The following is a 25273-nucleotide window of genomic DNA, read 5'->3' as shown; positions in this document are numbered from 1 at the left end:
CACAGAGCAGAAGAAGCTGTAGAGAACGGGTGGCAGGAGAAGTTTAGAGACGGACAACATGAACCTGAAGGGGAGCCGTGGTCGCTTGTACAGCACTCGCTGTTGTGGCTGCTGTCATGTGAGGACTGGCACCATTATCCTGGGCATCAAGTATATGGTGAGTGTGGAGCGGCTGGGTAATCGGAAAGCCTTGGATTCGTAATGCTGTTGCTGCTGGGGAGGTGCAGTTCGTGTAGCCACGGAGGCAGGTTCAGTAGAGAAGGAAATATATGGACTTTAGGGACAAGATATTGGAGCACCATTGCATTCTGGGATTGAAATTGAGAAAAGAGCTGGTTCACCTTTAAGTTATCTTTAAAGGGGTAGTTCACCTTCTCGTTAACTTAGTATGTTATAGAATGGCCAATTCTAAGCAACTTTTCAATTGATCCTCATTATTTATTCATTATAACTTTTTTTAATTATTTGCCTTTTTTTCTTCTGACTCTTTCCAGCTTTAAAACCCCTTCCAAAAACAAATGCTCAGTAAGGCTACAAATGTATTGTTATTGATACCTCTTTCTATTCAGGCCTCTCCTATTCATATTCCAGTCTCTTATTCAAATCAATGCACGGTTGCTAGGGAAAATTTTACCCTAGCAACTAGATTGCTGAAATAGCAAAGCGGAGAGCTGCTGGAAAAAAAGCTAAATAACAAAAAAAAAACAAATAATAAAAAATGAAAAACAAATGGTCTCAGAATATCACTCTCTACATCATACTTAAAGTTAATTTAAAGGGGAACAACCCCTTTAAGTGTGTTCTTGAATGGCCAATTCTAAGCGGTTTTTGAATTATTTACCTTCTTCTGACTCTTTCCAGTTTTCAAATGGGGGTCACTGACCCCACCTAAAAACATATTCTCTGTAAGGCTACAAATGTATTATTATTGCTACTTATTATTACTCCTCTTTCTATGCAGGCTTCTCCTATTCATATTCCAGCCTCTTATTCAAATCAATGCATGGTTGCTAGGGGAATTTGGACCCTAGCAACCAGATTGCTGAAATTGCAAACAGGAGAGTGGCTGAATTAAAAAAATTATAACTCAAAAACCACACATCACAAAAATGAAAACCAATTGCAAATTGTCTCAGAATATCACTTTCTACTTAATATGAAAAGTTCATTTAAAGGTGAACAGCCCCTTTAAAGTCAGTTTTAGTGAAGAAGGAAAAGCGTTAGTTAGGGAAAGGGTTAAGACAATGTCAAACAGGGAAGTACCTTCATATACTGATGGGAGTCCAGCATTAACAGTAGGCAACTCCCAGCACCCACAGGCTTTTTCAGACATTTTGTGTAAAAAAATAAGGATGTATTATATTCATTTAGATATAGAAGAATTGTGCTTAAAAAAGTAGTGATTCACGCTGATTCATTGAATATTTCGGCACAAACCCTAATAATCCATCCCTTCTCTTCCACTTCCTGCTCCCTGAATTCCCAGACTGTGCAGGGGAGCCAGCAGTACTCCGCTCACTGCACTGTAGGACACGAACCAATCAGCAGCTAGCAGGACCTGATAGGGAACTGAAGACTGTCTTTGCTTGTGTGACTGCAGGGCTGTGATTGGCTGTCCCCCTCCTACTGTGCAGGGACTGTTAGGACACGCCCACCCCTCATTAGAAACAGGGACCAGTAAACATCTATAGGGAGCTCCAATAAAGGGGCAATTTTTAAAGATATTAATTTTTAGCACCATGTAAAAGCAACATCATATATTACTTATAATTGCCTACAAAATTAGGGTTTTTTCATTTATCCGATATGTCTCCTTTAAGGCAGGTACAGGTATGGGATCTGATTTCTAATATAGTTAGTTAGGCAAAAATGTAATGTATAAAGGCTGGAGTGACTGGATGTGTAACATAATAGCCAGAACACTACTTCCTGCTTTTCAGCTCTCTTGCTTTCCAATGATTGGTTACCAGGCAGTAACCAATCAGTGACTTAAGGGGGCCACAAAACGATATCAAATGAATTGTGTGTGTGCCTGGCACAGGATGGGTTTGGATCGTAAGGAAGGGCTGTCTCTGTGGGTCTAAATATTGGAGTAGTAATGTATAGTTTACCCTTTAAGCTGTGATGTTGGCAACAGGTTTGGTTTATGGCAAATTCCAATTTTGGTTTTGGCACGAGTGGGTTATAAAGTGGTGCATTAAAATTGGGTGCAGGTTGTTGTTTTCTGCTTTGCTTATATGGATGCCAGGTTTTATGCTGAGGCAGCTGCTATTTTAACAGTTGGTGTAACACTCACTGCTCCCTTTCCTCCAGTGTGAATAGGATTTCACTGGGGAACAATAAGCTGCCTGTCCTCGGGGCCACATATGGGCCCTACTGAGCAGCACACATTGATTGGCATCCGACTGGGGCTTGTCTGACTCCAGCCACTGCTTGATGGCACTGCTGTGCTTCTGCTACAGTCTCCATGATTCCTCCATGCACTATATATATATATATATACATACACACACACACATGGGGCTGATGCAGCCTTCACACACAACATCTGGAAGGATGTGGCTTTAGCACCCATGAGCGCATTGAGCAGCGTTCCTGTTTGATAGTCGCAATTTGTGGTTGATGTGTAAGGCTGATGTCACAGGGTGTCTTTATATAGTAACTGACTCACTGCACAAAGTCATGCTGGGAATCTGACACACTCGCCTCTCCGTTCCCTAGAAAGGATTCCCTGTTGGCTTTTGCTTTTATCAACAGAACTGCTAGAAAGAAGGAAGTGATTGGGTCAAAAGGGTGACACTAGATCAGGGCTTTTTGTGCCAGTTGGTATTGGTCATACTTTTTCAACTCACTGCCAGTTGCTATTGGTCAGACTTTTTTAGCCCAGTGCCAGTTGGTATTAGTCAGACTTTTTCAGCCAACTGCCAGTTGGTAGTGGTCAGACTTGTTCAGCCTACTGCCAGTTGGTATTGGTCAGACTTGTTTAGCCTACTGCCAGTTGGTATTGGTCAGACTTTTTCAGCCCACTGCCAGTTGGTATTGGTCAGACTTTTTCAGGCCACTGGCAGTTGGTATTGGTCAGACTTTTTCATCCCACTGCCAGTTGATATTGGTCAGACTTGTTCAGCCCACTGCCAGTTGATATTGGTCAGACTTGTTCAGCCCACTGCCAGTTGGTATTGGTCAGACTTTTTCAGCCCACTGCCAGTTAGTATTGGTCGACTTTTTCAGCCCACTGACAGTTGGTAGTGGTCAGACTTTTTCAGCCCACTGCCAGTTATTGGTCAGACTTGTTCAGCCCACTGCCAGTTGATATTGGTCAGACTTGTTCAACCCACTGCCAGTTGGTATTGGTCAGACTTTTTCAGCCCACTGCCAGTTATTGGTCAGACTTTTTCAGCTCAGTGCCAGCTGGTAACAGGGTTACAGATATTATTATAGGATCTATTATCTTGAATGCTTGGGACCTGGGGTATTCTGGATAAGGGATCCTTCTGTAATTTGGATCTTCAAACCTTAAATCTGCTAAAACCAAATGAAACCTTAAATAAACCCGATTGATTTGTTTTGCCCCAAATATGGATTCATGCAGTTTACTTTGGATCAAGTACAAGGAACGGTTTAATTTTTCCAGTGAAAAAGGAAATCCATTATAAGCATTAGATTACAATGGAGTTTTGGGAGATGGCCTTCCTGTAATTCTGAGAATTTCTGCATAAAGAGTTTCCGCATAACGGATCCTATACCTGTACAGGAAAGCATTGGTGTATCAGCCATTGGTACAGGAATATCTATCTAAAACCTACCGAGGTACAATGTTAGCCTATGGGGAAGGTCCCCATAGGCTTTCTAGGCAATTTGGGATCGAAGGAAAATCGTTCGATCGATGGATTAAAATCCTTTGATCGAATGGTTTTTCCTACGATCGTTCGAACGAATTGCGGTAAATTCTCCGGCTTCGATATTCGAAGTTGAAGGATTTTACTTCGCCGGACGAATATCGAGGGTTAATTAACCCTCGATATTTGACCCATAGTAAATGTGCCCCTAAATGTGAACAGTTTACAGGGTCAGCGACCCCCCCCCCCCTCCCAGGGCTGCTTAGGTGAAAAATAACACTTTGCATTTCAATATTAGAAAAACAGTGGCACATAGAAAATGGAAAGTCGTTATTTCAGGTGATCTTTCTGAAACCAACTAGTTGTTTGAAGGTGAACCACCATTTTAATATAATATGGATATACACTGACCTATTGCTGCATATGTGTGCGTTGAAATTCAAGGGATAATTTACTGGAGGAACTTTGCAGTCATGGATAAAGCTGTAGCCTTTCTTTCTTTGTGTCCTCGTCCTGTGGGAAAAGCAATGTTTTGGGTTCCTATAATTAAAAATCTGGAGTTTACTTTCCCTCTGTGGCTTTGTATTAGCGTGCCAGAATGTGCCATCTGCTCGTGGGCACAGCGCCAGCAACTTGTGTGCTGAACGGAAACTACACTTTAAATCAACACACTTTGCTCCTGTATAGGAGTGTTTTATAACATTCACTAATGCAAGCGGCACATATGGAATGCAGAGAAACGCTAAATGATTCAATAACCACATGTAATAAAAAATGATGCCCCACTGCAAATTGTCTGAGAAGATCAATCTTGACTTTGTACTAAAAGTTAAAGGGGTGGTTCACCTTTAAGTTTATTTTTAGTATGTCATAGAATGGCCAAATCATGTTTTCACTTGAATTAAATAATTATTTTTTTGTTATAGTTTGTAAAATAATTGCCTTTTTTCTTCTCTTTCCAGCTTTCAAACGGGGGGTCATCTTAAAAATAAGGGGCCGATTCACTAAGGGTCGAATATCGAGGGTTAATTAACCCTCGATATTCGACTAGGAACTAAAATCCTTCGACATCGAAGTCGAAGGATTTAGTGCAGATAATTCCTTCGATCGAACGATTACATCCTTCGAATCGAACGATTCGAAGGATTTAAATCCAATGATTGAAGGAATATCCTTCGATCAAAAAAAGTTAGCCAAGCCTATGGGGACCTTCCCCATAGGCTAACATTGACTACGGTAGCTTTTAGATGGCGAACTAGGGGGTCGAAGTTTAAAGAGACAGTACTTTGACTATCGAATGGTCGAATAGTCGAACGATTTTTACTTCGAATCCTTCGATAGTGGTAGTCGAAGGTCGAAGTAGCCCAAAAAAACTTCGAAATTCGAAGTTTTTTAACTTCGAATCCTTCACTCGAAGTTAGCGAATCGGCCCCTTAATGTTCTCTAAGGCTTAATGTATTGTTATTGCTACTTTTTTGTTACTCCAATTTCTATTCAGGTCCCCACTATTTTTATTTCGGTCTCCTATTCAAATCAGTGCATGGTTGATCAGGTCAGCTACTCGCAACCAGATTGCTAGAATTGCAAACTGGAGAGCTTCTGAATAAAAAGTTAAATAACTCAAAAAAATCAAAGCAAAAAGAAAACCAATTGCAAAGTTTCTCAGAATATCACTTTCTACACATCATACTAAAAGTTAACAAAAAGGCAAGCAACCGCTTTAATTAAAGGGTGAAGGACCCCTTTAAGGAGGTCATTTTGATTGGCCAAGCTGCTTGTTGGGGTTTAGGGCACCTGAGTACCACTGATCTTATAGTTCAGTCCAGGCAAGCCTTTGAAACCTGAAAGGACCATTGGCTGGTATTGTGGTATCTCCATTCATTTGAGTCATGTATATTTGGGGGCCAATTCATTAACTTCGAGTGAAGGAATAGAAGAAAAAAAACTTCGAATTTCGAAGTGTTTTTTTGGCTACTTCGACCATCGACCACGACTTCGAATCGAAAGATTCGAACTAAAAATCGTTCGACTATTCGACCATTCGATAGTCGAAGTACTGTCACTTTAAGGAAAAACTTCGACCCCCTAGTTCGCCACCTAAAAGCTATCGAACCCAATGTTAGCCTATGGAGAAGGTCCCCATAGGCTTGGCTAAGTTTTTTTTGGTCGAAGGATCCTTCGATCGTTGGATTAAAATACTTTGAATCCTTCGATTATTCATTCGATCAAAGTATTTGTGCAAAATCCTTCGACTTCGATATTCGAAGTCGAAGGATTTTCATTCCCAGTCAAATATCGAGGGTTAATTAACCCTCGATTTTCGACCCTTGATGAATTTGCCCCTTGGATTGGTTGAGTGCATGCACTGTTGGGAGTCATTGGCTGGCCAAGATTTCTCTTCTGGCCAATCAGATCTAGTGTGATTGTATCAGACAGCTCCTAATGTGCAGTTTGATTGCAGACATACAGTATTTGCTTTTACAGGCTGCCAATCCTTACTCAAGGTCAGTGTTCTGAATGGATTTTCATATAATGTATTAACTGAGAATGAATTCAGAAACTGGCCTTGAGTTGGAACTGGCAGTTTGTGGAAGCAAAGATGTCTGTGATCAATCCACATGTGTGAGTAAATGTATAAATCCAAGGAAAGCCACAAAGTAGAACTAATTGGGTTTAAGGAACATTAAAGTGTAAAAATAAAAACAGGGTAAATAGATAGGCTGTACAAAATAAAAAAAATGTATCTAATTTAATTAGTTAGCCAAAAATGTAATGGATAAAGGCTGGAGTGACTGGATGTGTAACATAAAAGCCAGAATATTACTTCTTGCTTTGCAGCTCTCTTGGTTTCCAATGATTGGTTACCAGGCAGTAACTAATCAGAGACTTGAGAGATAATTGTTGCTTTTGAATCTGAGCTGAATGCTGAGGATCAAATACAAACTCGCTGAACAGTTATGTCCCATGTGACCCCCCTTAAAGTCGCTGACTAACTCAGAGTTAAAGAGCTGAAAAGCAGGAAATGGTGTTCTGGCTATTATGTTACACATCCACTCACTCCAGCCTTTATACATTACATATAACTAACTATATTAGAAGCATTTTTTATTTTGCACAGCCTATCTATTTACACAGTTTTTATTTTTATACTGAACAATTCCTTTAAGTAACCTAATGTTACATATTGGTAATGATGTTGAATCCTCTGGAAATGGTTATGTTGTTGGCTCGTTACTCTTTATTCGGCTTCTGCTGCATTGTTTCTCTGTAACATTTATGATTTGTTTACCTACCATACAATGTATTTTGGGGAGGGGAGATAAAATGAGCTGCTATTTTTTTTCTCATTTTCATTCTGTTTGCTGATACTGAAACAGGACCGGACTGGTAGCTTCTTGCCATTTATGTATTGCCATTTTGTTCTGAGTGCTGGGTGTGGGTCATGCGTCTTTTTGTTGTGAAATAGAAAAAATTTCACAACGAAAAGGTTGTTCATCTGAAAACAACCACATTAAACTGGTGGGTGGTAGCGAGGGTTGTGCTGGGTACACACGGTGTGATTTTTTTAAATTTCCTCCTTGTTTGTTGGATGAGTATCAGATATCTCATTGCTTCCGTTCAATCAGGCCGTTGAGCAATTTCACCAGAATTGATGGTTCTAAAGATAAACCAGGCAACCTCATAGCATAACGGAAAGTATTCTCACACCCCTCCCCAATAACTAACCTTCTCCCTCAGGCTGGTCGCCTCTTTTACAAAACATGAGCTTGCCCTGGCTACTTGGAGACGTCTGTACCTCCATTTTTTTTTTTTGCCACCCTCATATACGTTATGCAAATTCTTCAACAATTCCTTTACACATTAAAGGGCCGATTCACTAAGGGTCGAATATTGAGGGTTAATTAACCCTCGATATTCGACTAGGAATTAAAATCCTTCGAATATCGAAGTCAAATGATTTAGCGCAGATAGTTCGATAGAAGAATAATTCCTTGATTGAACGATTAAATCCTTAGAATCGAACGATTCGAAGGATTTAAATCCAACGATCGAAGGAATATCCTTCGATCAAAAAAAGTTAGCCAAGCCTATGGGGACCTTCCCCATAGGCTAACATTGACTTTGGTAGCTTTTAGATGACGAACTAGGGGGTCGAAGGTTTTTTTTAAAGAGACAGTACTTCGACTATCGAATGGTCGAACTATTTTTAGTTCGAATCCTTAGATCCGTAGTCGAAGGTCAAAGTAGCCCATTCGATGGTCGAAGTAGCCCAAAAAAAACTTTGAAATTCAAAAAAGTTTTTCAACTTCGAATCCTTCACTCGAAGTTAGTGAATCGGCCCCTAAATATCTTTTGGGATTATCTGATGGGACATTTCTGGAGTGTTTGGATTTTAAGGATATGGGCACATGGAGATTAGTCACCAATAGTTAAATCTTCGCTACTGCGGGCGATTAATCTGCCTGAAAAGGCTTCCCACTGGCAAGAATGTGAATCACTGGTGGAATGGCATGCACGTCTGGAATAGGATTGAGAAATGGAATAGGATTAAGAAATATTGAGTGGGTGGCATAGGTCAGTAGAAGAACCTCTTCAATTCCAGGGAATAGCTTTAGTGTGGATGTGCGTGCTGAGGAGTGGGAAAAATTAAGATATATACCGTCATCCCTGATATTATTTCTCTTCTTCTTGTTTTTGGTTGCATGATTGTGTAGGAGGCCGGAAGTGAGGAGTAACGAGTGATGAACTCTTCAACCAGTGAATACACTTATTTGTTGGACTTAAAAATAAAATATATAGACAACGTAGGGGAGGCTTGCCATAGGAACATGCTAGGAGTTGTGCTTCTACAGTAGATTAATGATAAAAGTTCTGTAAACCAGTTTAAACATAGCGCAACCTTTATGCTCCTTTACAGCTAAAATGACATATTGATTTGCCAGGAACTGTGTATCACCGCTCCTTGTTACATCTCAATATCTGATCTGATGTTGCTACTGACCCCGTGGGTGACTTTGAGTCATATGATTGTTTGAAGGGCCCTGGCAGTTGCTCTCTCCAGGATTGGAATCTCACTGTAAAGGCTGTTGGGGGGCAGCGCTGCTCCACATTACACTTTCTGGCAAATCAGCGAGTGTGCTTCTATGGGAGCAAACATGATAAATATTTATCCCAATATCATCGAGGACCCCAACAAGGATTTGTCTCCTAAATGTCCCTGACTTTATTTGTAGGAGCAGAGGAATTCTTTAGATTGTGTGTGTTGTTTAAATACCCATTTTGTTTCTCAAATGTGTTCTGTGTATGCGTGGGAGAGGCGCAGTGACCTTCAATAACACAGTGTTCCCAGGCTGGACTAAGTTATTGGACTTGGCCACAATCTTCATCTGCCTGGCATGCACCCAGCCCCATCTGACGGCTCCTTATACAAGGACCAGGATATCCCTGTATCTCCTCTGAGACTGTGTGTATATCCCTGTATCTCCTCTGAGACTGTGTGTGTATATTCCTGTATCTCCTCTGAGACTGTGTGTGTATATCCCTGTATCTCCTGGGAGTCTGTGCATGTGTGTATATTCCTGTATCACCTGGGAGGCTGTGTGTGTATATTCCTGTATCTCCTCTGAAACTGTGTGTGTGTATATTCCTGTATCTCCTCTGAGACTGTGTGTGTATATTCCTGTATCTCCTGGGAGGCTGTGTGTGTATATTCCTGTATCTCCTCTGAGACTGTGTGTGTATATTCCTGTATCTCCTGGGAGGCTGTGTGTGTATATTCCTGTATCTCCTGGGAGGCTGTGTGTGTATATTCCTGTATCTCCTGGGAGGCTGTGTGTGTATATTCCTGTATCTCCTGGGAGGCTGTGTGTGTATATTCCTGTATCTCCTGGGAGGCTGTGTGTGTATATTCCTGTATTTCCTGGGAGGCTGTGTGTGTATATCCCTGTATCTCCTCTGAGACTGTGTGTGTATATTCCTGTATCTCCTGGGAGGCTGTGTGTGTATATTCCTGTATTTCCTGGGAGGCTGTGTGTGTATATTCCTGTATTTCCTGGGAGGCTGTGTGTGTATATTCCTGTATTTCCTGTAAAGAGCATTACACTTTGTTATTGCACTTGTGCCATTGTCCTGCTGTATGGCAGGGGATCAAGGTATATGGTGAGGATCAGAGAAAGTGAGTCACAAGACAAAGCACAAAGCACTTGTATGAAAGGCTTGTTCACTCTAGAGTCAGGGCTTACGCTCAGATTCAGAGAGATTAGTCGTCCTGCGACAAATCTCCTCTTCTTCGGGGCGACTAATCTCCCCGAACTGCCTTGGCTAGAATGAAAATCGCCAGCGGGATGGCAATTGGATCGCTTCGTTTTCCGAAGTCTCCTGAAGTTTCCTCGTCGGGCAACATCGGACGATTTCGGAAAACGTATCGATCCAAATGCCATCACGCCGTCAATTTACATTCAAGACGATTGCGAATGCAGTTTGGGGAGATTAGTCGCCCAGAAGAAGAGGAGATTTGTCCCCAGAAGACTAATCTCTCTGAATCTGAGCGTGTGCCCTGACCCTTAGGGCATAGTTGTGCTTAGGAGCAGTGTTGGACTGTACCACTGAGATACCAGAAAAACTAATTTTGAAAACATCTAGTCTGTTTGGATGAACGCTTGCCCCAGACACAATATTCTTTTCATGTAATTTAATTCCAGCTTAAACAATCAAGTTGTCCCCCCCCCTCTCCCTTCCCATCATCACCTTTTTTTTTTTTTTTATGAATCACACTTTTTTTATGAATATCTTTTTCTTAGAAATGCAAAACTCTTAAAGGTGTGACTCACCATATATCACCATAACTAATTAAATAGGTGGGTAACCTTTAAGTTAACTTTTAGTATGGTATCGAATGGCCAATTCTAAGCAACTTTTCAATTGGTCTTTATTAATTTTTTATAGGTTTTTTTTTTATTTTTCTTTTGATTTTTTTCCAGCTTTCAAAGAGGTGTCACAGACCCCACCTTAAAACAAATTCTCTGTAACACTACAAATGTATTCTTACTGCTACTTTATTATTCCTCTTTCTATTCAGGCCTCTCCTATTCATATTCCAGTCTCTTATTCAAATCAATGTATGGTTGCTAGGGGAATTTGGACCCCAGCAACCAGATTGCAACTAAAATTGCAAACTGGAGAGCGGTTGAATAAAAAGATAAATAACTCAAAAACCACAAGTAATAAAAATGAAAAACAATTGCAAATTGTCTCAGAATATCACGCTCACACAAAATGTTAGCTCAAAGGTGAACAATCCCTTTAATGAAAAGAATAGTTAAGTAATTTCAGTAAAGAAAAGAGAATAGGAAAATAAAGTGGCTGAGTGAGGAGAGGAGGGAAAATATTTTGGAGAGCTACCAATCCCTATTTCTGTAGGGAAATGAAAGCAGAGCAGACAGTAACCCTTCCAACACTTTCCTCTTGTCTCTATATATTAGTTACCTATCTAGTGCTACCAATCCCTATTTCTGTAGAGAAATGAGAGCAGTGAACCTTTCTAACACTTTTTCGTTGGCTCTGTCCCATTAGTATTGTGTTGTAAAGTATTCAATTAAAAACAATAACAAAAAACAAATAAAAAATGTTTCCGATATAGTTAGTTAGCCAAAAATGTAATGTATAAAGGCTGGAGTGACTGGATGTGTAACATATCAGTCAGAACACTACTTCCTGCTTTTCAGCTCTCTTGCTTTCCACTGATTGGTTACCAGGCAGTAACCAATCAGAGACTTGAAGGGGGCCACATGGTTCATTTCTGTTGCTTTTGAATCTGAATGCTGAGGATCAATTACAAACTCACTGAACAGTTATGTCCCATGTGACCCCCCCCTTCAAGTCACTGACTAACTCAGAGTTAGAGAGCTGAAAAGCAGGAAGTAGTGTTCTGGCTATTATGTTACACATCCAGTCACTCCAGCCTTTATATATTACATTTTTGGCTAACTAACTATATTAGAAACATTTTTTATTTTGCACAGCCTATCTATTTACCCAGTTTTTATTTTCACACTGAACTGTTCTTTTAAAGAGCTATAATGAATGGAGTATAGGCAAAGTCCTAGTTGTTCCCGCTGTGGAAAACAATTAGGGCAGTGTCATGTAGGGTGTCTTGATGTCGCCATTATATGTAGTTTTGCTCAAACACTTTAATCTGGTGAGTCCCAGGTCTTTCACATCAAGGGGAAGCTCTTCGGGTCAACTACCCAGGCTTTTACCACCCATATATTTTTGAGCTATAATGCTCTTCCTCTCCCATTGAAAGTAAAGTTTGTTTTAGTGTGCCATTTAGTGTGTGGGTGTATAATATACAGACGGCGGGTGTATAATATACAAATGGCGGCGTGGGTTCTTGGGAAGACAGAGAGAGTAGTGTGTGACAGGGTACCAGCTGCCAATATAGAAACAATAAAGGAGTTTGGAATGAATGTTTGTGCAGTGTGCAGTCTGTTAGTAGTACTCCGTTTCCAAAGAAATTCACATTTCTTCTCTGCACCAAACCCCTGGGATTTAACTACCATTAACTCTTTATTTCTCAGGTTGTGAATCTGCTGATGGGAATCCTCCTCACAGTGAAAGTAACCCACCCCGATACTGTGCCAACAGTCGATATTCAGTATGAAGTCATTGGCAACTACTATACTTCAGAGAGAATGGCTGGTGAGTCTGTGCCAGAGCTGAGCAATAATCAGCAACCTTGTGATACTAGGGGGAAATGGGACATAGTGATCTGGGGGGATAGAGAGGATTATGGGACATAGTGATCTGGGGGGATAGAGAGGATTATGGGACATAGTGATCTGGGGGGATAGAGAGGATTATGGGACATAGTGATCTGGGGGGATAGAGAGGATTATGGGACATAGTGATCTGGGGGGATAGAGGATTATGGGACATAGTGATCTGGGGGGATAGAGAGGATTATGGGACATAGTGATCTGGGGGGATAGAGAGGATTATGGGACATAGTGATCTGGGGGGATAGAGAGGATTATGGGACATAGTGATCTGGGGGGATAGAGAGGATTATGGGACATAGTGATCTGGGGGGATAGAGAGGATTATGGGACATAGTGATCTGGGGGGATAGAGAGGATTATGGGACATAGTGATCTGGGGGGATAGAGAGGATTATGGGACACTGAGCTGGAGGGATAGAGGATTATGGGACACAGTGATCTGGGGGATAGAGAGGATTATGGGACACAGTGATCTGGGGGGATAAAGAGGATTATGGGACATAGTGATCTGGGGGGATAGAGAGGATTATGGGACATAGTGATCTGGGGGGATAGAGAGGATTATGGGACATAGTGATCTGGGGGGATAGAGAGGATTATGGGACACAGTGAGCTGGGGGGATAGAGAGGATTATGGGACATAGTGATCTGGGGGGATAAAGAGGATTATGGGACATAGTGATCTGGGGGGATAGAGGGGATTATGGGACATAGTGATCTGGGGGGATAGAGAGGATTATGGGACATAGTGATCTGGGGGGATAGAGAGGATTATGGGACATAGTGATCTGGGGGGATAGAGAGGATTATGGGACATAGTGATCTGGGGGGATAGAGAGGATTATGGGACATAGTGATCTGGGGGGATAGAGAGGATTATGGGACATAGTGATCTGGGGGATAGAGAGGATTATGGGACACAGTGAGCTGGGGGGATAAAGAGGATTATGGGACACTGATCTGGAGGGATAGAGGATTATGGGACATAGTGATCTGGGGGGATAAAGAGGATTATGGGACATAGTGATCTGGGGGATAGAGAGGATTATGGGACATAGTGATCTGGGGGGATAGAGTGTGTAACAGACATTCACAGAATTTATGCAAGATGCAAAGCTTTATATGCTATTTGGTATAAATGGGATGTTATTGTGAAAAGTAAATAAATATATGAATGTGCCCCCATTTCTAAAACCATCACCACCTGGGAGATGCCAGCTTATGTCTGTGTTACAGAATTATATATATAATCATTGTTTTTGGTAGAAATTATATTTCTACATAGCAATTTAATAGTAGGTGTAGTAGAGTAATAGAAATCAACAGACCCATTAGTCATGACCTGCTGCTGATTATGTGTCATTGAATCATTCCTTGAGGCTTGTTCCAAATAATAGTGTTCAAAATAACAATAACTAGTTCCAAATAATAGGAGTGTGGAGTTCAATTAGTGAGCTCATTCATTCTGTGAAAAACAGGTGTCAATTCTGGCCCTTATTTAAGGAAGGAAGGAGTAAATGTTGTGCTGCTGATTATAGTGTATTTCTCTCTGAGAATCTGAGTCGCATGGCTCGCTCCAGATAGAACAGAGGACTTTAATTAAAATGTTGATTGGAAAGGGGAAAACATATAAAGAAGTGCTCAGCTAAAATGATCTCAAATGCTTTAAAATGGCAACCATAACCTGAAAGACGTGGAAGAAAACATAAAACTGTCATTGGAACGGATAGAATAATAGCCAAAATGGCAAAGACTTAGCCAATGATCAGCTCCAGGAAGATGAAAGAAGGAGTAAAGTTCCCTGTGATACTGTTACAATTAGAAGACGACTATGTGAAGCCAAACTATTGGCAAGAAGCCCCCGCAAAGTCCCATTGTTGAAAAAAGATATGCTGAAGAGCTTACAATTTGCCAAAGAACACATTGATTGGCCTTAAGAGAAATGGCACAACATTTTGTGGACTGATGAAAGCAAGATTGTTCTTTTTGGGTCTAGGGGGCCACAGACAGTTTGTCAGACGACCCCAAACACTGAATTGAAGTCACAGTACAGAGTGAAGCCGGGGCACAAGCATCATGATATGGGGATGTTTCTCATTGGGCCTATTTATCACATACCAGGGATCATGGATCAGTTTCAATACATCAAATACTTGAAGAGGTCATGTTGCCTTATGCCGAAGAGGAAATGTCCTTGAAATGGGGGTTTCAACAAGACAACGACCCCAAACACACTAGAAAATGAGCAACATCTTTGGTTCCAGACCAACAAGATTGACGTTATGGAGTGACCAGCCCAATCCCTGGACCTTAATCCAATAGAAAACTTGTGGAGTAACATCAAAAATGGTGTTTGTGAGACAAAAGCAAGAAATGCAGAAGAATTGTGGAATGTAACAGGTTGTTGGAAGTTGGGGGACTCCATGTAACACAGATGTGCAGCAGTTCTCAGAAACACTGATTATACAACTCAATATTAGTTCAGTCATTCAAAGGATTCGGTCCGGTATTCGGCCAGGATTCGACCTTTTTCAGCAGGATTTGGATTCGGCCAAATCTTTCTGCCCTGTCCGAACCGAAACCGCATACACAAATTAGGGGCAGGGAGGGAAATCGCGTGAAGTAAAACCAGGAAGTAAAATGCAAATTCGGATTCGGTATGTATATATATTTATATTTGCGTTTTGGAAAAACATCTATATTTACACACAATACCTGTGTTCGTGTATAGCATGCCTATGGATAGACCCACATTAATGGTTAAGGCCCTTAGGGCAGAGCTGGCACTTACCTCCAGGAGCAAATCTAATTCTTGTGTTACCTGTTTGTTCAGAGCTGCATAAAGGAGAACTAAAGCTTAACTAAAGAAGTAGCTAGAGATGTTGTATATTATGTTTTGTGCTTCTGTACCAGCCCAAGGCAACCACAGCCCTTTAGCAGTAAAGATCTGTGTCTCCAAAGATGCCCCAGTAGCTCCCCATCTTCTTTTCTGCTGATTCACTGCACATGCTCTGGGCTGCTGTCACTTACTGAGCTTAGGGACCCACTCACAATATACAGTACACATAGAATAGAAATGTCACAATATAAGGCTGATTAGTAATTAATACACATAATTACTACATGGCAGCACAGAAACCAGTGCAATTAACATCAGAATTTAATAATCAGCAAACCTGTAGCATCAGCTTATATTACAGGGGAAGCTCATTTTCTGCTGGATAATTAGTGACGAGCCCTAAGCTTAGCTTCTCAACAGCCAATCAGAGCCCACTGAGCATGTGAGTGTCACAGACACTTTCCAAGATGGTGACCCCCTGTGACAAGTTTGAAGTCCTGGATCATTGCTGCTATTGACAAGCTGAAACTTTAGGCTGGTGCAATAAGTTCACTATATAAAATATGCCATTTCTAGCCACATTCATTTTTAGGGTTTACTTTTCCTTTAAAGTCATAGTTTCAATATTGTCCATCCTGCTGTAAAATGTCTTCTTCAGATCTCTAGCCTGCATTCCCCTAGCCAAGGAAGAGAGTGGGGAGAGCCTTAAAGGGGGAAGGCCTCCATGAAAATACATTTTAAAATGCAGGCCATAATATTCTAATACAATTTGCAGTTGGTCTTTGTTTTTTATTGTTTGATTTTTTTTTTTAAATTAGCTATATTTTATTCTGCACTTCTCACATTTGGGATTTTATCTGTTACTAGGACCCATTTCACCCTAGTAACCAGGCAACCATTTGAATGACACACTAAGAGATGAATAAGGGAGGATAAAAGTGATGACAGATAAAAAGTTTGACCGCTGAATTTATCAACTTTCTGGTTGTGGCAGTCAGTGACTCACTGGATATCATTTCAGATTTCATGCCTGGGAAGGGAAGAATTCCAAGACCTGGAGACTCATACTAATAGTTAAAGGGATACTGTCATGGGAAAACATGTTTTTTTTTTTTTAAAAAGCATCAGTTAATAGTACTGCTCCAGCAGAATTCTGCACTGAATTCTGTTTTCTAAAAGAGCAAAAAAATTTTTTTTTATATTCAATTTTGAAATCCGACATGGGGCTAGATATATTGTCAGTTTCCCAGGTGCCCACAGTCGGGTTACTTGTGCTCTGATAAACTTCAGTCACTCTTTACTGCTGTACTGCAAGTTGAAAAGATATCACCCCCTCCCCCCCCCCCAGCAGCCTAACAACAGAACAGTGGGAAGGTAACCAGATTGCAGCTCCCTAACACAAGATAACAGCTGCCTGGTAGATCTAAGAACAGCACTCAATAGTAAAATCCAGGTCCCACTGCGACACATTCAGTTACATTGAGAAGGAGAAACAACAGCCTGCCAGAAAGCAGTTCCATCCTAAAGTGCTGGCTCTTTCTGAAAGCACATGACCAGGCAAAATGACCTGAGATGCACCGACACACCAATATAACAAGTAAAAAAAAAATTACACTTGGGTTAGTAATTACATTTTATATTGTAGAGTGAATTATTTGCAGTGTAAACAGTGTAATTTTGAAATAAAAACTACACCATAAAAATCATGACAGAATCCCTTTAATTTTAAGTTGGACGCAATTCACTATGCTTTGTGAATGATCCTATAATGAATGTTCCAGAATAACCAACCAGCAGCTTGATGTCTATTGAACTATACATCCCAACATCCTTATCTATCAGACATGTATCCCCAGATGTTGAGTCTGTTGCCTGTGCCTTATTTCTATATCATTACTTGTAACAAATATTTGTGTAAGATTTGAGAACTATAATTATCTTTGCTTTTCTGTTGCAGAGAATGCCTGCGTCCTCTTCGCCATCACTCTTCTCCTGTTCACTATGAGCGCAATGATGGTCTATGGAGCGATCACTGTGAGTGGATGAGCTTTTATTACATTAAAGGGGTTGCTCACCTTTGAGATAACTTTTAGTATGATGTAGAGAGTGGTTTCATTTTTTATTATCGAAGGTTTTTGAGTTATTTAGCTTTTTATTCAGCAGCTCTTCAATTTGCATCTCAAAGGAGAATTCAACCGTTACCTTAAAGGGGAAGGAAACCTAGGTGGCGCAAAAACCCTCCCCCCCCCTCCCGTGTGTTACCCTCCCTCCTCCCCCCTGGCCTACCTGTCCCGCTGGGCAAATGCCCCTAACTTGTTACTTACCCTTCTGCGCAGGTCCAGTCCAGGGAGTTCACAGACGGCATCTTCTTCCACGCAATCTTCTTCCTGCTTTGAACTGCGTTTTGGCACATGCGCAGTAGGAGCATTTCGCCGGTACGATCTACTGCGCATGCGCCAAAAGTACTTTGTGACTTTTGGCGCATGCGCAGTAGATCCGTACCGGTGAAATGCTACTACTGCGCATGCGCCAAAACGCAGTTCAAAGCAGGAAGAAGATCGTGGAGCAGCAAAGAAGCCACTCCAGGGACCATGTTCAGTATAAGCAGGAAAAGGAAATTATTCACTGGGACATTAGCTGTATGGGGGGCAGGGCCACCATTAGAAATCACAGGGCCCATACAACAACATTTTCAGGGCCCCCCGCTTCAGGACATCAATTTCGGCTGTTTTCGTGACTCCGGGTCTTTTCGCCACTTCAGGGCTTAAATTTCGGCTGTTTTCGTGACTCGGGGTCTTTTCACCAATTCAGGACTTCAATTTCAGCTGTTTTCATGACTTCGGGTCTTTTCGCCGTTTCAGGAATTCAATTTCGTCTGTTTTCATGACTTTGGGTGTTTTCGCCACTTCAGGGCTTAAATTTCGTCTGTTTTCGTGACTCCGGGTCTTTTCACCAATTCAAGACTTCAATTTCAGCTGTTTTCGTGACTTTGGGTCTTTTCGCGCTTCAGGACTTGCTTCAGGACTCGCTTCAGGACTAAAATTTCGTCTGTTTTCATATCTCCGAGTCTTTTTGCCAATTCAGGACTTACATTTCAGCAGTTTTTGTGACTTTGGGTGTTTTCGCTACTACGGGACTTCAATTTTGGTTGTTTTCATGACTTCGGGTCTTTTCGTGCTTCAGGACTTAAATTTCGGATGTTTTTGTGAGTTCGGGTGTTTTCACCACTTCAAGGCTTCAATTTCAGCTGTTCTGGACTTCGGGTCTTTCCGCTGCTTCAGGACTTCAGCTGTTCAGCATTTTGCAGGTTTGGGACTTTGGAAGGACGGCACAGCTTTGGCGTTGTCTTTCGAAAAGTGCAGTAGTGCAGGGCCCCCCTTCATGCACGGGCCTGGTACACTTGTGCCCCCCTGATGGGGGATTATGGTATTTTAGCTTGGCATTTAGTATTTTCTGTCTTTCTAATATAGCTTGGTCGGTTGACATCAGTGGTCCCTTTTCGCTTGGCAGTTACTCCAGTTATTAGGAGACTTCCATTCTAAAGAGAAACCTGTTAGTAACTGATATCTACTTTATCCCTAGCATCGGGGAGGCTGGATAATACCTTTCTTCTGCTACCAGCTGTTTGACTTTGCTCTCACGTGCCTGTTTGCCATTGGCTCCCTGACATATCTTCCTGGCATTAAAGAATATTTGGAACAGTTGGTAAGTTTGCTCGTGTGGCTTTGGAACATATTCAGAAAAAAAAGAAACTTACATGTCTGTATCCAACAAGCGCCCTAAAACTGGGCATACTTCTTATTATGCAGGCACCTCCACACACTTGTCTCCGGGCCAGTCACTAATATATCCACAGGTTATATAATTGTTAGTAAGGTGTCCCGCAGACAGAAGTTTAAAATCAGAAAACTTTATTCAGAGGATGAAGTGCCAAAACGAGACATGAAACACGTCAGGTGACCACACATGTCATAGAATGGGAAGTACATCTGTAGTTGATGCCTGTTCATTGTTTTAAATAGCCTGGAATAAAGTTTTCTGACTTTTAAACTTCTGTCTGCTGGACACCTTCCTAACAATTTCTGACCATGTGGCTTTGGTAAATTAAAATTAGGGATGCACCGAATCTAGGATTCGGTTCGTAATTCGGCAAGGATTTGACCTTTTTCAGCAGGATTCGGCCGAATCCTTGTGCTTGACTGAACTGAATCTGAATCCTAATTTGCATATTCAATTACAGATACAAATTAGGAGTGGGAAAAGGAAATCGTGTAACTGTCACAAAACAAGGAAGTGAAAATATTTTTTTCCACTTTTTCCCTTCTTGACCCTAAATTGCATATGCAAATTTGAGTTCAGTGTTCGGCTGAAACTTTTATGAAGGATTTGGGGGATTCGGCCGAATCCCAAATAGTGGATTTGGTGCATCCCTGCTTAAAATATTCATAAGTTTGTATTGGCTGTGGCACCGGCACTTTGATACAGTTCTTCCGGGCGCTCACGTGAGAATGTTTTCTAAGATGGATTTGTGCTTCATTCTTTATGTATCATTATCCTTTATCATTCTTTTTCAGCCCCACTTTCCCTATAAAGAGGATCTGCTTTCCCTGGACTCCAGCTGGCTTTACTCCATTGTTGTGGTTGTGGGAGCGCTTATCGTCCTCTTGAAGGTAAATAAATCTACTAGACTTGGCTGTGCCTGGCATTCATCGTCTTCCTGTTTCCTGTGCTCTGCCTTTGTATTTTACCAGGAAACGATCCCCTTAAAGGAACGGTTCAGTGTAAAAATAAAAACTGGATAAATAGACTGTGCAAAATAAAAAATGTTTCTAATATAGTTAGCCAAAAATGTAATGTAATGTATAAAGGCTGGAGTGACTGGATGTCTAACATAATAGCCAGAATCAAACTTCCTGCTTTTCAGCTCTCTAACTCTGAGTTAGTCAGTGACTATAAGGGCTGGGACACACTGGGCGATTTGGGGAGATTTAGTCGCCTGGCGACTAATCGCCGCGACTTTCCACGACCAATCTTCCCCGAATGCTTCCCCTCGCTCTGCGCCTGGCTAAAATGAAAAATTGCCTGCGCTAATCACACGCGGCGATTCGTTTTCCGAAGTCGCCCGAAGTTTCCTCGTGAGGCAACTTCGGGCGACTTCGGAAAACGAATCGCCGTGTGTGATTAGCGCAGGCGATTTTTCATTTTATCCAGGCGCAGAGTGAGGGGAGGCATTCGGGGAGAAAAGTCGCTGTGATTAGTCGCCAGGCGACTAAATCTCCCCAAATCGCCCAGTGTGTCCCTACCCTAAGGGGGGCCACATGGGACATAACTGTTCAGTGAGTTTGCAATTGATCCTCAGCATTCAGCTCAGATTCAAAAGCAACAGATATGATCCATGTGCCCCCCTCAAGTCACTGATTGGTTACTGCCTGGTAACCAATCAGTGGAAACCAGGAGAGCTGCAAAGCTGGAAGTAGTGTTCTGTTCTGTTACACATCCAGTCACTCCAGCCTTTATACATTAAGGCGAACTAACTATATTAGAAACATTTGTTATTTTGCACAGCCTATCTATTTACCCAGTTTTTTTTTTTTATACTGAACTGTTCCTTTAAAGGGGGCATATCTCTTCTTAGATGGATCGGATTTAGGAGTGTATTTTGGTAAATTTGAAAGTGTCTTTTCCTTGTTCCAATGTTGATCCAGTAGGGGGTCATTTATGCAGCCTCCAAACAGAAGTGCAGGGGTGTGTGACCCTTTGTGCTCATGCACTGAGCTCTAATGCCAGGGGACTGGCTGCAATCAACAACTTGTGCTGCATAAAAAATCTGATAGAAAGCCCCTGCTGCTCTTTAAAGGGATTGCTCACATTTGGGTTAACTTTTAGTGCGATGTAGAGAGCGATATTCTGAGACAATTTGCAATTGGTTTTCATTTTTTATTATTTGTGTTTTTTGAGTTATTTAGCTTTTTATTCAGCAGTTCTTCAATTTGCATTCAAAGCAATCTGGTTGCTAGGGTCCAAATTACCATAACAACCATGCACTGATTTGAATGAGAATATGGACCATTAAAGGGATTGTTCACCTTTGAGTTGGCTTTTAGTATGTTGTAGAGAGTGATTTTCTGAGACAATGTACAATTGGTTTTAATTTTTTTATTATTAGTGGTTTTTGAGCTATTTAGCTTTTCATTCAGCAGCTCTCCAGTTTGCAATTTCAGCAATCTGGTCGCTAGGGTCCAAATTACCTTAGCAACCATGCACTGAATATGAATAGGAGAGGCCTGAACAGAAAGATAAGTAATAAAAATCAGGAATAACAATATATTTGTAGCCTTACAGAACATTTGTCTATAGATGGGGTCAATGACCCCCATTTGAAAGCTGGAAAGAGTCAGAAGAAGACAAATAATTAAAAAAATATAAAAAACAAACAATACAAACCAATTGAAAAGTTGCTTAGAAATGGCCATTCTATAACATACTCGACATTAACTGAAAGGTGAACCACCCATTTTAATAGGGGACGGTCGGAACAGAAAGATTAATAATAAAAAGTAGCAATAACAATAAATGTGTAGCTTTAGAGAGAATTTGGTTTTAGAGGGGGGTCAGTGACCCCCTTTTGAAAGCTAGAAAGAGTCAGGAGAAGAAGGCAAATAATTATAAAACTACAAAAAATAAATAATGAAATGTTGCTTCGAATTGGCCTTTCTATAACATACTAAAAGTTGCCTTAAAGGTGAACCACCCCTTAATCTGAATGGTACATACGTTAGAGAATGGGAGGGCGATGTCTACAGGCGTCCCACCCCTCATAAATCCTGTTTTACTGAATCCCAGCAGTGCTGGATCCATAGGGTGACCACAGGTTCCTCCACAGACACCTCTTTAATACACTAAGCCATCACAAAAAGTTCAAAGAAATGGGCCTTTTTTAACCCACTTGGCACATGTGAAGATGTGGAATTGTCTCCGTGAATCAGTGGTACAGGCTGATACATTAGATAGGTATAAGAAGGGGTTGGATGGTGTTTAGCAAGTGAGGGAATACAGGGATATGGGAGATAGCTCATAGTACAAGTTGATCCAGGGACTGGTCCCATTGCATCTTGGAGTCAGGAAGGAATTTTTCTGTAGGGTGTGTTTGTCCTGTTCAAGATGAGGCAGAGCTATAGCATGTGAGTGGGCTGATTCTCCTACTGACACTACACAAGCTGAGCGTCAGCCCCTGCGTTTGAACCAATACTTGGAGCCACTGCGTTGACCCGGGCGCAGGCTCACTGAGCAGATTTGGCTGCAGCCTAAGGCGTTTACAAAGTAGCGTGACATCATTGCATTTCACTGGATCAGCAGCAACAAGGGAATAACGATAAACCTGAAACCAGACCCTGTAACTCTAGTACAGTCATTAAATATGCAGAACATTAGATCAGAGTAACTGTCACTTAAAGGAAAACTATACCCCTCAAACAATGTAGGTTTCGATAAAAAGATATTGCATAAAACAGCTCATATGTAAAACCCTGCTTCATGTAAATAAACCATTTTCATAATAATATACTGTTTTAGTAGTATGTGCCATTGGGTAATCATAAATAGAAAACTGGCATTTTAAAAAATCAGGGCCGCCCCCTGGGATCCTAGAATTCACAGTGCGCATAAACACACCATACTTGTTAGGTCACATGAGCCAATCAACAGACTGAGTTCTGTCTTTTGCTCCCACACTTCTTCCTGTTACAGTTAGAGCTGCAGTATTTCTGGTCAGGTGATCTCTGAGGCAGCACACAGATCATCACAAAATGGTGGCTCAAGGCAAGAGATGTAAAAGGGCAAGATTTACTTAAATACAGTATATAATTCAGTTTGGTAAGATTCTTTAATATGCCACTTAATTTGATATAATCTATCTGTTGCTCAAGTATTCATTTTGAGGGTATAGTTTTCCTTTTACTTTATTTCTGTATTTACTTGCAGGCCTATTTGATTAATTGTGTGTGGAACTGCTACAAATACATCAGCAACAGAAACATGCCAGAGATTGCAGTTTATCCCGCCTTTGAAACCCCACCACAGGTAAGACATTATAGCATTGATGTTCATGAGTCAGAACCGCAAGTCGCCTCCCCCCGCTTCATTTCTCTGATTCTTTGCTGCTGGGAACTGAGTTGTAGGTTGAGGGCAATGCAGCTTTGATCAGTTTTGATCACTCCTACTTGTAACATACAGTTAGGCCCATAAATCCTTGGACAGAGACAATTTTTTTCTAATTTTGGTTCTGAACATTCCCACAATGAATTGTAAATGAAACAACTCTGGTGCAGTTGAACTGCAGACTTTCAGCTTTAATTCAGTGGGTTGAACAAAAAGATTGTATAAAAATGTGACGAACTAAAGGCTTTTTTTTTTTTAACACAATCACTTCATTTCAGGGGCTCAAAAGTAATTGGACAAATTAAAAAACTGAAAATAAAATGTTCATTTCTAATACTTGGTAGAAAACCCTTTGCTGGCAATGACAGGCTGAAGTCTTGAACTCATGGACATCACTAGATTCTGTTTTTGCTCTTATTTAATGCTCTGCCAGGCCTTTACTCCAGCGGCTTTCACTTGCTGTTTGTTTGTGGCCTTTCTGTCAGAAGTTTAGTCTTCAACAAGTGAAATGCAGCTCAATTGGCTTCAGATCAGGTGACTGACTTGGCCATTCAACAATATTCCACTTATTTGCTTTAATAAACTCCTGGGTTGCTTTGGCTCTATGTTTTGGGTCATTATGAAACGCCTCCCAATCAGTGTGACTGCATTTAGCTGGATTTAGCATAAGATATTTGGGAGTGATGGTGCAGCTGTTCAGGAGGTTGGAATATTATTTGGATATTAAATTGCAACCCCGAAACAGCAGCCCAGACTCTGGTTTGTGTTTGGTGAAATGCAAATGCTTTGGCTGCAGCTGGGACGCTGAGAGGTATAGTTTAACAACAATCTTCAATGCAGAGCAATGCTAATGCTTTGATTTCTTGCAGTACCTCCTTCCTACATACGACATGGCCATTAAGATGCCTGAGAAAGAGAAGGATCCCCCTCCTCCTTACATCCCAGCATAATGTCCCAAGATGCTCTGCTCCTGGAATCCATTGTTATTGCTGGTGCCGCAAAGATGAATACAGAAGTGTATTTTTGTGCTTTATATTTGTATGGCCTTAATATGTCCATCTTATATGTATATCATTACTCACCGTGAGACAATCTCTTCTACGGATTCATGTTTACTGGGAGAGCTGGGGAACGGAAGGGTTAATAGCGCTTCTTGTTCTTTGTATCCGTAGAGTTTTATTTCCGTATTTCTTTTCATCTTCACTGTGTGTCTGTGCTCATGCCCTAAATGGGCCTCAAACTACAACTCCCAGCATCCTCGGCAGGAGCAAGCGCTTGGTGGGAGTTATATTTAGCAGTTCCATATCCCTGTCTTAAAGGACCAGTAACATTCATATTTTTTAAAAAAAAATTCGGTATAGAACGAAAAAAACCCACAAAGACGTATTAAACTTTTAAGTCGCTATGTCTTTATAAAGAAATAACTTACTGAAACTCCGATTGCGCTCCTCTTCAGAAAAGACGACGATCCATCGTGCGGTGCTTGATTTCTCCTCCCTGGCTATCTTCTATTTGTGGTTTTCTTTTCGTTCTATACTAACATATTAAAAAAAAAATTATGTTACTGATCCTTTAACCCTTTCACTGCAAGAGAGCAATGCAACAGATTGCAGGCGATGCTATGGCGTTCCTTGTGCCAAGTGAAGGTATTTAAAAAA

At 41.1% G+C, this 25273-nt stretch overlaps 1 protein-coding gene across 1 annotated transcript; it reads left to right on the top strand.

Moving 5' to 3' along the window:
• laptm4a.S (lysosomal-associated protein transmembrane 4 alpha S homeolog) lies at window positions 1–25273 on the top strand. The gene is given in 7 exon segments (NM_001092305.1): window positions 1–157; window positions 12419–12539; window positions 17416–17492; window positions 19041–19163; window positions 20033–20128; window positions 23439–23537; window positions 24485–25273. Coding segments are annotated over 7 exon segments (696 nt in total). The 5' UTR covers window positions 1–58; the 3' UTR covers window positions 24566–25273.

This window comes from Xenopus laevis, chromosome 5S, assembly GCF_017654675.1.
Source record: "Xenopus laevis strain J_2021 chromosome 5S, Xenopus_laevis_v10.1, whole genome shotgun sequence".
In the NCBI taxonomy this organism is placed as follows: Eukaryota; Metazoa; Chordata; class Amphibia; order Anura; family Pipidae; genus Xenopus; species Xenopus laevis.
Note: the sequence above shows the minus strand (reverse complement) of the source record. Positions and strands in the feature narration are given on the sequence as shown.